This window comes from Nasonia vitripennis, chromosome 5 (assembly GCF_009193385.2).
Source record: "Nasonia vitripennis strain AsymCx chromosome 5, Nvit_psr_1.1, whole genome shotgun sequence".
Taxonomy (NCBI): Eukaryota; Metazoa; Arthropoda; class Insecta; order Hymenoptera; family Pteromalidae; genus Nasonia; species Nasonia vitripennis.
In genome coordinates, this window is record NC_045761.1 from 1,232,001 (window position 1) to 1,246,161 (window position 14,161).

The 14,161-nt window shown below is 45.0% G+C and overlaps 1 protein-coding gene across 13 annotated transcripts in view; it reads right to left on the bottom strand.

The window, feature by feature from the left end:
* Nucleotides 1-14,161, bottom strand: part of LOC100679976 — a 118,845-nt gene that overhangs the window by 44,669 nt on the left and 60,015 nt on the right. For 5 of the 13 annotated variants that reach the window (XM_008203570.3, XM_003425223.5, XM_032600395.1 and 2 more), the window contains 2 exons: nucleotides 13,756-13,815; nucleotides 2,305-2,331 (listed from right to left, as the gene is read on the bottom strand). The exons of 2 other annotated variants lie outside the window; for them this stretch is intronic. In XM_008203570.3, coding sequence (XP_008201792.1) covers nucleotides 2,305-2,331; nucleotides 13,756-13,815 — 87 coding nt within the window. The remainder of the gene's footprint in view (nucleotides 1-2,304; nucleotides 2,332-13,755; nucleotides 13,816-14,161) is intronic. 6 more of the 13 variants (XM_008203575.4, XM_016986843.3, XM_031931932.2 and 3 more) reach the window with 2 other exon arrangements.

The window sequence follows — 14,161 nt, forward strand, 5'->3', positions numbered from 1 at the left end:
CTCTTTGAGCCTGGCACGTACCAAGCGCGTGATTCGCCGAGATCTTTGACCTAAATTGTAACAGCTGTTTTTTCAATCGATTTTGCAAATTGTCATCCGAGCGAGTTATTATAATTGAGTTCAGCGTATATCCCAACTTATCGAAGGCACGCGTGCACCCTCCAGCTATAAAAAGCGCTAAACTCGTTTCCCTTATTCATCGTTATAAGAGCAAATATTAACCCTGAGCAAACCACGCGCGAACTTCGGCACGAGGTGTAGGGCGGTGATAATCGCGCATCATCAGACACGAGCGCTAAGGGCTCGCGCGTGTCCTTATCGCGCCGATTTTCTCTCGCCACGCGTGTGCGGACGCTCTGACGTTGACGAGCTCGCGTTTCATGCTCGCGAGACTTCCGAGAACGCGTGTGGACTTTTTTCGTTCGCTCCGCGACGAGATTTGCAAATGTTGGAAATAATATAATACTCGAGCTTCGTCAACTTTCGAGAAGAAAATAACAACAAATGGCACTCGTATGCTATATCGCGGGATAATTCATGCATATATTTACCTCGTTTCATACAAATGCGCGCGCGAGACAAAAAACAACCAAGTACAACCGCATTTCAGCGCTCGGGCAACTGCGCAGTTGTCCATCGCCAATTTCTTACAAGCGCAGAGAGAAATCGGAGTTAAAAATATTGATTTTTTATTTTTTTTTAATCAAGTACGATCCATACTCGGCAAGGAGTATTAATAGATATTGCTTTATCGCTGATGCATTCGTTTCTTTTCCTTCTGATGATTGCGCGCGCGTGTGTCACGTATAGAGAAATACGAAACGCGCTCGAGAACAATGACTTATAAATGCGGATTATTTTCCCATTCGTCTTTAATCGTCAAGATCGACGGTATCGGAACATCCTCTACACTCTGAAAATCTCTCGCGTCGATCGATCGTCCCGAATCATAAAGCTTACACGCGCATGGCGGCTATCTGAAAAGCAAAATCACGTTAACGCCACGGCACAAGATCCAGCCCGCGATAGGCCTCGCAATCTCTCTACGCTTATATACACGAGTGTGTATAGGGTAGCGCAAACGCGCAGAGGCCTCAAGTTGCAATTGGGTCGCGCGTGCGATTTCATCCGCGCTCCTTTTCCTTCTCTCTACCGCCGTCGTCGTCGCTCTCTTTACATTATAGGCCCCGGCGCAGCGCACCCCAGATGCACACACATGCGCTGGACGCAATGAAATTGCTAATACGCGTGACAAATGCACTGAAACTGGGCCAAGTCGCGAGTGCCACGTGATATCGGCGCTGAATCGGAGAATATTTGCCCGGCGCGATGTGAATTTTATACCTGCAGCAGCTGTGAGACTTGGCAATTTTCCGGAGTTTTGCTTTTTCGCCGGAGAGGGTAATAAAATTAGCGCTGATTCAGCGCGGTAAGTCAATGGAGATATATATCGGTACGGCCGAACGGTTATCTGTCAGGTTGCGGGAAGCGTTGTCTTATCGAGTATATTTTTTGTACTATCGCGGATTGTGTCATAGTCGCGATATATAGTTGACTCGAGGCTGATTATGTACCGTTTCAATAATCTCGAACATGGGCTTCCCCTGCATCAGGCGCTTTCTTCATTGTCTCGCAAGTACGCAACGATTACCGACTGCGCTTCATAAGAATAAATATATAAATATCCTTATCCGCACAGTCGATCGATTTCGAAAGTCAATCAATTTCCTATTATACACAGCGAGCCGCAAACCAATTAGCCTTATTAGTTGTAAAATGCAATTAGCCGTTGCGAAACAGCGTTTGTTTTATTGCTGAGGAAATATTGAACTTGCGCAAACGCGCCAGTGCAGCAATGCCGCTGCACACTGCAGCCCCGGCGTACATATTTAAAAAGTTTTGATTGAAACTTCCAGACGCTGTTCGTTGCATGAAAGCCGCACGCACGCACAAAAGTCTTTGAAAATTTTCTCATTTATTAATCACCCCAACCAGTCGCATGCACCATCAGGCCCCTCGTGTATATGCTAGGTTTAAAATTAACTCTTTTATATTCCATGTCAAACTACGTGTGCAACGTGTGTGGTGTAATGAGATTAAGTGGACGGAGTGATTAATCAATGTATGTACTTGTCAATGAGATAGCTTTGTTAGTGTTAGTCATGGCTCTTTAAGTGCTAAGTTAGATAGAAAATTTGCGCGCGGTCGATCGTTCGTGCGCTTTATATCTACATAAATGTATATGGGGTTAGTTGATTAATGTTAGCTGTTGTAACGTTTCTTTTGTCTTAGAAAAAGACTTACCGAGATATGACAACGATTGCAAGGAATCTGAAACAATAAAACAAAAAAGTACGGTTAATCTTCCAGCTCTTTCTCCGTCGACTGCAAAACCAAAATCAATGCTCAGTTTATTGCCGCCTGCGCGCGTCACTTACGGTTGGAAATTTCAGAAGAACTGTCATACATATACTTAGCGATAACATTAATGTAGCTCCTAATGATAATGCGCGTTCTATAGAGCTAGAGCGCGCATTCAAGTTCAGCATCGATTGTCCCTGCGCTATTTACGATCGGCAGTCAGAAGAAATCATTATTCTATTAATAACTGCTCTCTATTCCGATTCTCGTTCTTTGTCGTTCGCTGATTGAGAAATTTCCCGTGAACGTAATGAATATCCTCCGCGATATTATCAATATGTAGCCGCATTTGCATGCGGTCTAATGGAGTCCCCTCTATTTATAGGAGTATCTAATGAACAGGTCAGCTTTTTTTAACGATATGTGCTGAAAGCCGGAAAGCTCTCGCTCCGATCGAGAACTTTCTCGATACAACCTGTAAGATGCTCGTCTTTACACACTGTGTTAAAGTTTGCAGAAGTAGCGAGGGAAAAAAGTTCACGTCATAGTACGAGCTTGTTATTGCCTTCTATACACGTTCATCGGAAAAAGTTGGCGCCGTATCTAGTTGCTAACTGCGCCGCGGCTTTTCGGCAGCGAATACGTCGCACAGATACGTTAACATGTTTACGCACGGTGGCTCGACGTCTCAGCTCTCATTGACGGACCAAAGTCTTGTTTCGTCGAAATTTCACAACCTATTCGAGATATCTGGCTGAGACCGGTTGCTAACTCACCCAAAGGAAATCAGCGATAAATATATTTTGGCCCAACGATATAAGTCATCCCGATTGGTTGTTCTTCGATCTTTTAACCGGAACACACAAAAGACATCAACACTCCAACTGGGAGCTCGATTTATGGTACATTATGGCGCGTTTTGCTCAAGATAAATCGAACTTCAAACACCAACAAAAATCAATCCCTTCTAGCTCGCGGCGTGAAAGCGCAACTGCCGGCGAAACAGTCACTAAATTTCCCAGGCCTGCCAAAGCAAACACGAGAGCAAAGCCAGAGTCCATAAATCGCCCATCGGTGGGCTTCTGCAGCCGAAGAGAACTTTTTTCTCGACGCGCCTCGCTCAGCTGCCCATTGTAATGCTCTCCGCTCCGAATGCGCCGCCGCGGACTAATCCGCACTCCATCCATCATTTCGCGCGCGGCGCTTCCTGCTCCGAATATAACCTACCCTCGGCTCTTTCTCTCTGTCTCTCGATATCCAGGCCGCGTTAAAATAGTCGCGTGTGTTTATTAGGGTGCGGGCGAGGTGCGCGCTGACGCACGAGCTGGCCGACTTCTTCGCGACTGCCCTACGAGAGCGAAAGAGAGAGATGGTGCATTCCGAGCGGGGGGAGCTGCTCCACTTCGCGCCCAACACATGTGTGTGTATGTGTGTGAGTTGTATTTATATATACAGGAGGTTAGCACGTGGATGGATAGCTCGAATCGGAGGCAGTAATTCGGATGTTTCTTGAAGTTCACTTATCGGGCGTTTTCGATGCCTTGGCACGTTTTCTCGTTAATCTAACCTACATAGTCTTAAAGAGGGCGGAAAAACACGCAAAATCAAGTAGGCTAGAACTTCGGGCAGTTTCTGCTAAGGGACGAAGCATCGGCCCGAACCAGAGGCTTAAATTCGCGTGTTTCTTGGGGTTCACTTATGGGGCCTTCTCGATGGCTTGGCACGTTTTCTCGTTAATCTAACCTACGTAGGCTTAAAGGGGACGTAAAAACACGCAAAATCAGGTAGGCTAGAATTTCGGGCAGTTTCTGCTAAGATACAAAGAATCGGCTTGAACCTGAGGCTGTAAATTACCTGTTTTCTGGGGTTTCCCCGAACAATAACATCAGCGGTGCTGTAAAACCAAAAAGCCAAACGACGCATAAGCCAAGATGCCCCGCGATAAGACATCGCGAAAGAGATCCTTGTTATAAGCGCGAACGAAAGTTCTGACGCTTCTTGTATGTTTTCGGGCGTTTTGAAATAAGGGGCAGCAGTTGCTGCCGTAACGACCCGCGTAGTGACGCTTTTGCGCGAATAATTGCTCTGCCTTAACGAGGCGCGATATTGAGATGATATTTTTGAAGCCAGAACTGCGCGGACTCAGTGATTTAGGATCAAACGGAGAGTTCTCCTGTCGTTGTTGATGCAAAAATCACCGGGTGTTGTAATTTTCGAGTATAACTCCGATGGCGCGAGCTTCGAATTAACCTCGTTCGGCAAGAATATTTTTAACGATCGTTACACAAACAATAACTATGCCGCGAATCATTTCAAACGCTTTCAGCTGCAGCCTTTGTGCAACGATGTATTTTTATACATTTTATAAATATATAGGCATAACGCTAATAATTAACCCGCGCGTGAATTTAAGTTCTTCCTGCACGGCTTCAAGGAATTCAATTTCTCGATGCGCTTTATGATCATCGCGAAGTTTTGACAAGTTATACAGCGACTTCTTCCTGTTTTTAATATTGTACACTTGATTTATTTATCTGTTTACTCGTGTACAAATAGCGGTGCATCGCGTTTTTGTCTCCGACTACTGAAAAAGCACGGTTTTCTACTTTAAAAATTCATGCCCTACAAAATTAGTGACAAACAAAGTCACACACTCGTGGCTTCAGCTCCTCTGCCACGATTCCAACCCTTTATTCTCCTTTTCGTCTACTTTTGCGCGTCCGCAAGTGCATTGCGGACATTAGGTAACAGCATTAGATGGCCGGCATCAAGGTCTATCCGCGAGCTCAACTCGAACACGTGTGCGAGCGGTGTATGGATTGGACGTTCGTTACATATCGACGCCGAATGCGTTTAGCCGTCAATCCAGCTCTTCTATATTGACAGGAGCTGTATAAATCCAGTGGGAGTGATGAGGTAATCCTAAGGCGGATATTTTGATAGCGGGAGTTGTCGAAGGTTGAATTTTGGATTTAGAACTGAAGGTATTGAGTCGTATAGGGATTGAAAAAAATGTTTATTCCAAGAGGAGCGAATATTAGATTAGAGTTATTTTTCGGCCTGTATCCATAGATACCGTGCAAGTGTAAAAAGATACAAGAAAGCCGGCTATCGCTCAGCTTCGACCTCAAAGTCTGGGCGAAATTATTAATAACCGACGGCGGTATCGTCGATCCTAAAATCACGTCTGTAGCATCCGCCTGAAAAGTGATTGCATACAGATTTTAAGTGCGAGAAAAAGAAGAAATTGATGACCTTGACCCGTTTTCCGCAATCAGTTGCTTCTGTTATGTGAGCGATCATGTCAATCGGTAGCATTAAAATGTCAAAGTTTAGAGCCGGTCTTCGAGAGATGGAGACGATAAACTGACGGCTCGTATAATTATTCCTCTTTTTTCGGACGGTTTCCTTATGATCTTCTGCTGTGCTCGTTTATCTATGCATATATTTGTGAAAATTATCGCATCGAGCGCGTGTCAGCCGCTCTCTGGGTTCTCCCGCAACGCGTTTGAGTAATTGTACTCGCGAGTGAAAAAAAACAGTCGACCGCTTTTAATTCTAGTAAGCCACCGGTGATCGACATCGACGCCGTAAAAAAATCGCAAAAACCGCTTGATTAATTCCCCGACAACTCGTTTGAAAAAATCATAACAACTTTTTTTTGTATAATAGCTGGGAAAAACACGAAAATCAAAATTCCAAATAGCCTCTTTAATTCCTCATCTACGATTCAGCCAAACAAATAACGATTTGCGCGAATTAATCTGAAAATCCGCTGAAAAACAAAAACAACTTTACGCCGAACGCTTGCGTGAGAATTCCATTTTCATCGGGCATTTCACGCCCGCACACGTTGCCAGAAAACTGCGCCTTGCAAAATGTTATCGCAGTCGCGCGAGACTTTGCTGGGGGCCAGCTTTTTCCCGCAGAAAACATTGCGTCACGGCGCCTTGATCCCTCGCTTGAACCTAGAGTTGAATCTCCCTGCATCTGTTTAATTGAGACGTCGGCGTAAGAAGTGACGGAGGCTTGTACGAGTTGCCGCAGTGCGAGATCACCCGACTGGAATGTCGGGAGATCGCTCGTGGCTGCGACTACTGTTGGCAATGATTTTTTTTCATTTCAGTAGTCGATGCATGTATTTTTTGCGCTTAAAAAGTGATGAACGCTCCTTTGTTTCTTCATTTTTTTTCGCCGAGATAAAAAGTCGACCTCGCTAGAGGATAAACGAGTGTTTTTTTTTTAATATACAAAGAAATATTATCATTAATGCTGTATTTACATTTGTTTACGTGCCTCGTTGACAGCTGTAAAGTTGCGAGAACGAATGTCGTACATGCTCGGTTCTATGATGCAAGTGTACTGTTATACTATTTATATTCCATGGTATAAGTCTCGGCACTTACGGCCAGTAATTTTATCGTCGATATCGAGTATATTCGCGTCACTTCTATAACAGTCGGCGATTTAATGATTCGTTTAATATACCCTTCTCAAAATTTCCATCGAAGCGCATTCAAATTGTGAAAAAGCATTTTATTACAGCAACCAAAATAATCCGCAAAGCGCTAATAGCCGCAGCGATGCCCGATCGTTCACCTTACGCTTTTGGCCGTGATGAAATTGGCCTGGGGACGAACTTTGGCGGGCGTAGAACGCTTCCTTTTCGGCGGGTCGCCATTCGAGTTTAATCCTCGTTAATTTATATCAACTCCCTCGAGGCTTTGGGGAGTTTGTCAACAGAAATTATGCGTATATTTCGTGGACTAAGTTGGCTGAATTCAATCGTTTTGTTTGTCCGGTTTATTCGGATGCCAAAGTAATATTTCGAAAAATATCCCTCGCAACCCAACGGTCGATAGAGATATACATCTATCTTTGGAATATCGCGATTGTAACTTTCCTTTTAATAATTCCATAAATGCGCAATAATAAGCAGACAGCACGAGAAATAGCGCAGCGCAATAAACGTAAAAATAGCTCCGCAACTCAATTACATTAAGCCCGCATCGAAGACATCTAAAAACAGTCTCGCCCGGCTACCTGGAGCGAGCGTAATTAATAAATTATTAACAACCTCGGGTGCATTAATCTTCTCGGCGACATCGCACAGCGGAAGGCACCTTTCTCCCACAACGAGCCGCAACACACAGACACAGTGTATATATAAAAAGGCGGCGATGATAATCGACGGCGCGAGTCCTTGAATCGGCCGCCAGGATGTGAAGTGCAATGTCGCGGCCGCGGTCGATATAGTTATCTACGAATATCCATCAAGCGTATGTGTGTGTGTGGGTGGATGTACACGTGTTCACAAGCGGCGACGAGAGTTCGTGAAAATTCCTTGACCGTAGCCCTTGGCGACCGAGTCGGGGCTCGATACACATACGAAGTCCCCCTCCATCTCTGCGTGTGTTACATACCCGTGCGAGGCCTATGTACAATGTCAATTACCGAGCGCCGCTGTCGGCTTCGACGGATTACGCCCGTGCGGATTTGTCGCACGCGAATGCGAGATCGGAAAAGGTAAGGCTGGCTTATAGGAGGGCATGGAAGTTTTTTGGCTATTTGGAATGTTTTTGGGAAAGCTTGCAAGAGAGAAGTAATCTTCAGTCGGATTGTTGTTATTCTAGCACAACGAGCAAGGCATTCATTTGTAAGCTACTGGAACAGCTGTGAACCTTCTTCGCTGAACTTATTATAACATTACTAGTGTTACGTAACGCCTGGGTCGATTAATTGTACTATTGTTGTATTTACTTGGGCTTCCGTCAGACTGTGTAAAGCTTGCGTATAACGGCTGTCGAAAACGCCTGGAAGCCTCCGAGCGGTCGAGCGATTATAGTTATCCACTCAACGCGGAAATATGCGGTCGGCAATTTAATTTGTTCACACTTTTTGCAATTTTCTCACTTAATGCCAAGTCGTCAGCTCCTTAGTAGCGATTTTTAAGTGTGTCTATTTGCGTTTAGGTATATGAGGACAATTAACGGGGCGTTAAATTCGTTTATTGTTCTTCGAAGTATTTACACGTAGAGAGTCAACCCCAAGGTTGAACGCTACTGTGCTACAATGTTGCATAAAGCACGAAACCAACCAGTAGTGCGTAGTTTGAGCAAACGGTTAGCAGTTGCACCAAATTACAAACTGCTCGCTCAGGATTCTAGCTCTTTCTCCGCAATTCAATCAACTTCGATTTAGCCGAGCCATTGCATCATTGAACATACTCGACTTCCTCCGTCCATCTCGCCCATACCAAATCACGTCCTCTCCAAAAACGTCGCTTCACCTTCCAGCGCGGAACCCAAACACGCTAATCCGACCTTTAAAAACACGTCGCACAATACACACCCACCGAATTATTGACTTTCGTGTTTTATTCAGCGCATCGGCCAATCGAAAGCGCCTGCAAACACACGGCCGGGAATGAATTAGGCGACGGCGATCGACAAAAAAAAGAACGCAGTAAGCGCCACGAGCTGCTTCCGGTGAACCCCACGAGGACCTTGAAGGTGAACGTCGTAGATTCCGCGACGACCTCCGATAGCCTAGGTGCTTGATCCTTGAATTAGGCTCCTTGAATATAGCTGACGTACGAAATCCGCGATGGATTTGAGGAAGCGTATTTTTTTCGTTAAGGAATAACAACAACTGGTCGTCAAGAAGATTCACTTCCGCCGAGATAGCGTGAAAACTAATAACAGTCACTTTTCTAATATAAGCTTGGAGGTAGGTTATGAGCTGCGATTGTAGGCCAGTGTTTGCCCATTTTTGTTTTTTTCATCGTCAAAATATAACACTAGCCAAGATCCGTATCCCGTGACTTTCCCATCGACAAACAAATTATACACGCGATTCGCGATCGATTAAAAATTCATTACACAAAAGAGCTAATCGTCGCTGCTGACTATACTGCAATCGGCTCGAGTTAGCGCATGTGTTGAAAGTACAGTCAGCGCTGGATCGATGTCCAGTCGTCGTCTTCCCATACACGAATGCGCATATTAACGAGCCTCCTAAGCGGCCTAAGTTACCTGCGCGAGATTCCGGTTCTCACTGGTAAATCCCGGGATTTCGATCATTTCTACTTCTTCTCGTCGCTTCGCCGCCGGTGTATATCTCGGAATATTGATCAATTGATTCTCGATGTCCCCAGAAGCGAAATTGAAACCCACTTCTCGCCTCGAAGGAATAAGAAACAGACGATGATGCCACGCCGACGATATCTGGAGCAGTCGAGGGGTGTAAATGCGGGTCATGAGAGCGGCGGTTTTTTTTTTCACCGAAGCGCTCGCGCGAGATCCGAGAAATGTGGGATGATGATGTCACGCCGGCGCTTAATTCTGATCTAGCGAGAGACGTGGCGTGTAGCGTTAATAATGTACAAGCGAATAGGGACGCATCCGATTGAAATCAGCGCCGTGCAGCATGAGCGATCGCTGTACGTACGAGATGGAGACGCGTAGAGGGAAAAAATGTAGAAAATTCAAATAACCTCGTGGCGCAATGAAGAAACCGCGCTCGCGACCAATCAGCCTGAATACGCCTCTGGAGACTGTGTAAGACACAGTAATCGAATACAATTAAATGAGCGCCGCGGACGAGTCGCTTACGTGCCATCATCAGAAAGCGGGCTCACTCTGCTAATTAAGGCAATTGCGATCGATGAGAGCGCGTAAAAATCGTATTACCAGCCTTGTGTCTATGTACGGCCTGAGGTCATCAGCATCGGCGACAAAGTCATCGCACGCGACGAGCGTAAAAGCGTTCACCCTTGAATCGCGAGCTGGCTCACTTTTCATTCTCGCGCTGATAAACTTCTGGAGATACTGTTTCACGGACGCGACCACGTGATCGCGGACGGTGCTGTTTTTTCTTTTTGCCACACGGCGACGATAACTTCGATTTATCCGAATTCTAGGGTTGCAGCTCGAGCGACTGCTGATATGGCATAAAGCGATGATAAAAAATAACTCGATATTCAGCGCGATTATGCAAAGCCGGAGTTATTTCAGCGAAGCGCTTATGAGAACGAATCGTCGAGCACCTCTCGAGTGCATTATAACGTGAGCATCACAGTGAGAAGAAAAGATCCGAGTGGAGGCAGCATAATAGTGGCGCCCAGACACAACTTGTTGCTAGGCGATCTCGAGGCCGGCGGCCGTTATGCTCACGAGGTCCTTAAAACCCGCTGCTGCCGCGAGGCGGCCGCTACCGGGGCCCAACAAAGGTCCATTGTAAATCAGCTGGAAGATATTGAACGCCGGCCTAGCAACCGGTACCAAGCCAGCCAACGACTCTCTCCCTCTCTCTTTCTCTCCGCGTTGTACACACAGCCTTCTACGTCTGTCGAGAGCTGTATAGGATAATGCAAAGAAGGGGATGTTGCAAGAGCCGTAGTTTTGCGATCGCGTTGAATTGCCGCGAGAATAAGTGCTGTCATGACGATCGTATTGTCAGCTTCGTTGTACGAGCTACACGGATGAATTTCGTTGTAAAAGGTTACACAACTCGGCGATCGAAGTTATGCTCTCTATCGTAAAAGTAGTATGTAATTTTCATCTCGAAGAGCTTTTACGAAGTTTCTCGTTACAAAATGACAACGATCCTGGCAATCAATCAAGTGAATCTTTTCCAACTTGTGCATCGCCGTGTGACTGTTGCGCAACGCTGTAACGACAAGGATCGATAATCGTCGGATAAAACACAGCGAAATCGCAAACACGCAGGGGTATTCCCTCGAATTTTGTATCAGCAAAAAGTCCCTTGACGCATCGCACCCCCGCTTTCTTCGAACTTACAAAACTCTGCGAATGAAAAAACTTTCGGCACTGAAGTGCAGCCTCGCATCGTCGACGTCAAATTTCTTCCGGTACGCGCATCAAAGGATACACAATATGATATCGTGTGCAGTGAGAGTCAAGGGCTAATTGCCTCCGATTATACTGGAGCGGCGTGAGTAAGTTTTTTAACGGGAAAACACGCCTACAACGCATCTAATGGGTCCCCGCGCGACTCCGTCATCGCGGAAGTTCATAAATCGATGAATATGCCCGTTTATAGATCACGGCACATGATGGCTCGTCTGTGTGCGTGTGTGCATGGTGCAAACGGAGAGGCGTCGGTTAAGCTGGTCGCGCGCGTGAGAGTTATAACGGCGACTGTTTTGCTGGTGCCGGCGAGCATTGATGTGCAAATTCGCAACGGGGAATCGCCGATGGATCGCGCAGCGGTACGGCATAATTGCGGCAGAGGAGTTGATTATATCAATTGTCGGACTGACGTGAGCGGTAGATCAATGATAAAATTATCCGTACTCCTCGAGTCTATTGGTTAATTTTACCGGATGATTTTTTCACGAGCTGATACGGATTTCCGATTCCTAGGAAAGATCTGCGACGCAGCGCCGGCATATGATTTGCATCGACGAATGACTCAGTTCGACGCAGTAATTGTCCGGTCACGCTGCGGATGTCAATATTTACAATCGTAGACAGGCACTGCAACGGGGACGCAGTGCGCGCCAGCGGTGTTTGTCTATGTTCGATCAATTCATTGCAAACAAGTTCGCACAAAGCGCGATAGCGTCGGCTTATTGAATAAAAACCGCAATCGCGCGCGAGAACTCGTTGTTATCGCGCAAGTCTAGTCGAGATTCCCAAATAGCTCGTGGCAAGCCAAATATTCCACAGCGAAATTCCTAGCGTGCCAGAGACACTCGTCTCGCTTCGTTAAATCCGTACGAGTCGGTCTTCGTGGGACAGTCGTCACGTGCGTATAGAGATAGGGTTCAGGAAGCAGCTATAGCAGCCGCAGAGAAAAGGAGAGTGTCGCAGCCTCTGCTGGTACATAAAGCAGCTGGCAAAGTAAACTAGCGCTGATTGCCGCGCGCGTCGCAAGAACACGCGAGGGTTAACCGTCAATTGAACCTCGCCGTTTAATATTGATATATTTCGCAGCGAGCGACATTGCGCCGTCTTTTTCTTCTCCTTTCCTTCCGTGGGGGTCTTGATCTCGGCGAACGAGAAAATAAAACAGCGATGACGCTCGCGATTGCGCCGCAAGTTTTGACGCGCGGCACGTCCCTGGCAATTTATTTCGCGAGCTCGCGATATTGTCCGTATTTTTATTTCTCAACGCGACAGCGGATCTCTCGAGTGTTTTCGGAAGAGATAAGGCAACTGCGGCGTTTGAAATTTGATAAAGTAATGCCCAACGAGCTCGAAGCGGTGACTGTCTTTTTAAAGCATCACATCTGAATTGTTTATTGCTGCGATATGCCAAGTGACTTTTATGGCTTCGACTCGTCAGCTAAATAAACGGAGAGTTGAAGAAGTCGCTAAATGGTAATTATAAATGTATCTCACGTACGTCAGTCATTAGGAGTTAATTTGATTAAAGCTGATCATTGAATAAACTTTATGGGCATGCACACGATGCAAATAATATTTGATGAACTGTATAATCTAACGATGGTTTTATCGTGGTCATAACTTCAAGAATTTTTAAATTTGTAGATAATCTTCAAAATTAAATGTTTATTTTAAAATCGTAGTTTAAACGCGTTCTTAATTTAAAAAATGATAGATGCTTTATGCTCTTCACGAGTTTTGAAAGCAAAAGATGACTAAAGAAATCCTTGAACCAACAGCATTAATCATTTCGCCAACATCCGTTCTCTTTGTCTTAACGGCCGACAAATCACCTGAAGTGACACCTGGCAGGTGCAATCCGACAGGTAGGCAATCATCAACCGACAGGTAACTTACGCTTGTTACCGCGACAGGTAACAGGTGTTTCGCCGCCGCGAAGACAGAAACCTGTTTTATCTTCACCTGCGCTGACGACTCCAGCGATAAGTTAAAAGCATCTCCTTAAATGGTATAAGACACCAGACCGGTATGCCTATAGAAACTGCCTGTTTTACCGATCGCGGGTAAACAATTATTCGCGCGATCGCGTGCTCCAGCGGATTGCTAATAAATTGACTATAATCATCATAATTCATATGTCTGCTCTAAGTAAGCTTTATTGCACATATTTTTTCAGTTCCATCATCGTTATGACGCTGATAAAATAATTGAAAAAAACTTCGCAGTGGAGCTTGTTTTCTTTTTCACTGCGCGATAATGTTGGCGGGTATAAAGCGTAAATTCAAATTCACTTGTTTTAAAATTTTTTCTGCATACGAATGCTTCAGTAATAATGTTATGCTATGTCTTATGAAAAAAGGAAAATCAATTAGATTTGCAAAACGCAAAGCTGTTGCAACACCCGTATCATATCGTACGCTACTACGACAATATAGCTAAGTAATTATAATATAAACAAGTTATGAAATGTATAAAAAGTGCTTCGTTTCATCAGCAAATAAATATTGATAACGATACTCACTCGTGTCGTTTTCTGGCGACTGGATTCCTTCCCCCACATCTTCGGGCGCTGTGGATAGGGCTGAAATGGAAAAATAATTCATAAGGTTAATTCAACAGTACGTTTTTCAGTAAAATAAATTAAATATCATGACAGAAATAAGAATTTTTCTCAAATCTACATCTAAAAATTGATCAAGATAAACATAATCAACTAATCTCTGAATCAATCTTCCACATCCAAAGTATTTGTATGACATAACTAGATAACGCATAAGAGATTAAGCAGATGTAAAAGCTCATCGAACGTGCAAAGAATTGAAACGCTTGACAAGTAGCACAACTGTCGTATACTTTTTATCAAAACGTGCATCAAAATTTGAAAATTCTCCGAATGCCAAGGCATCAATCGTAGTCACATACAGAGG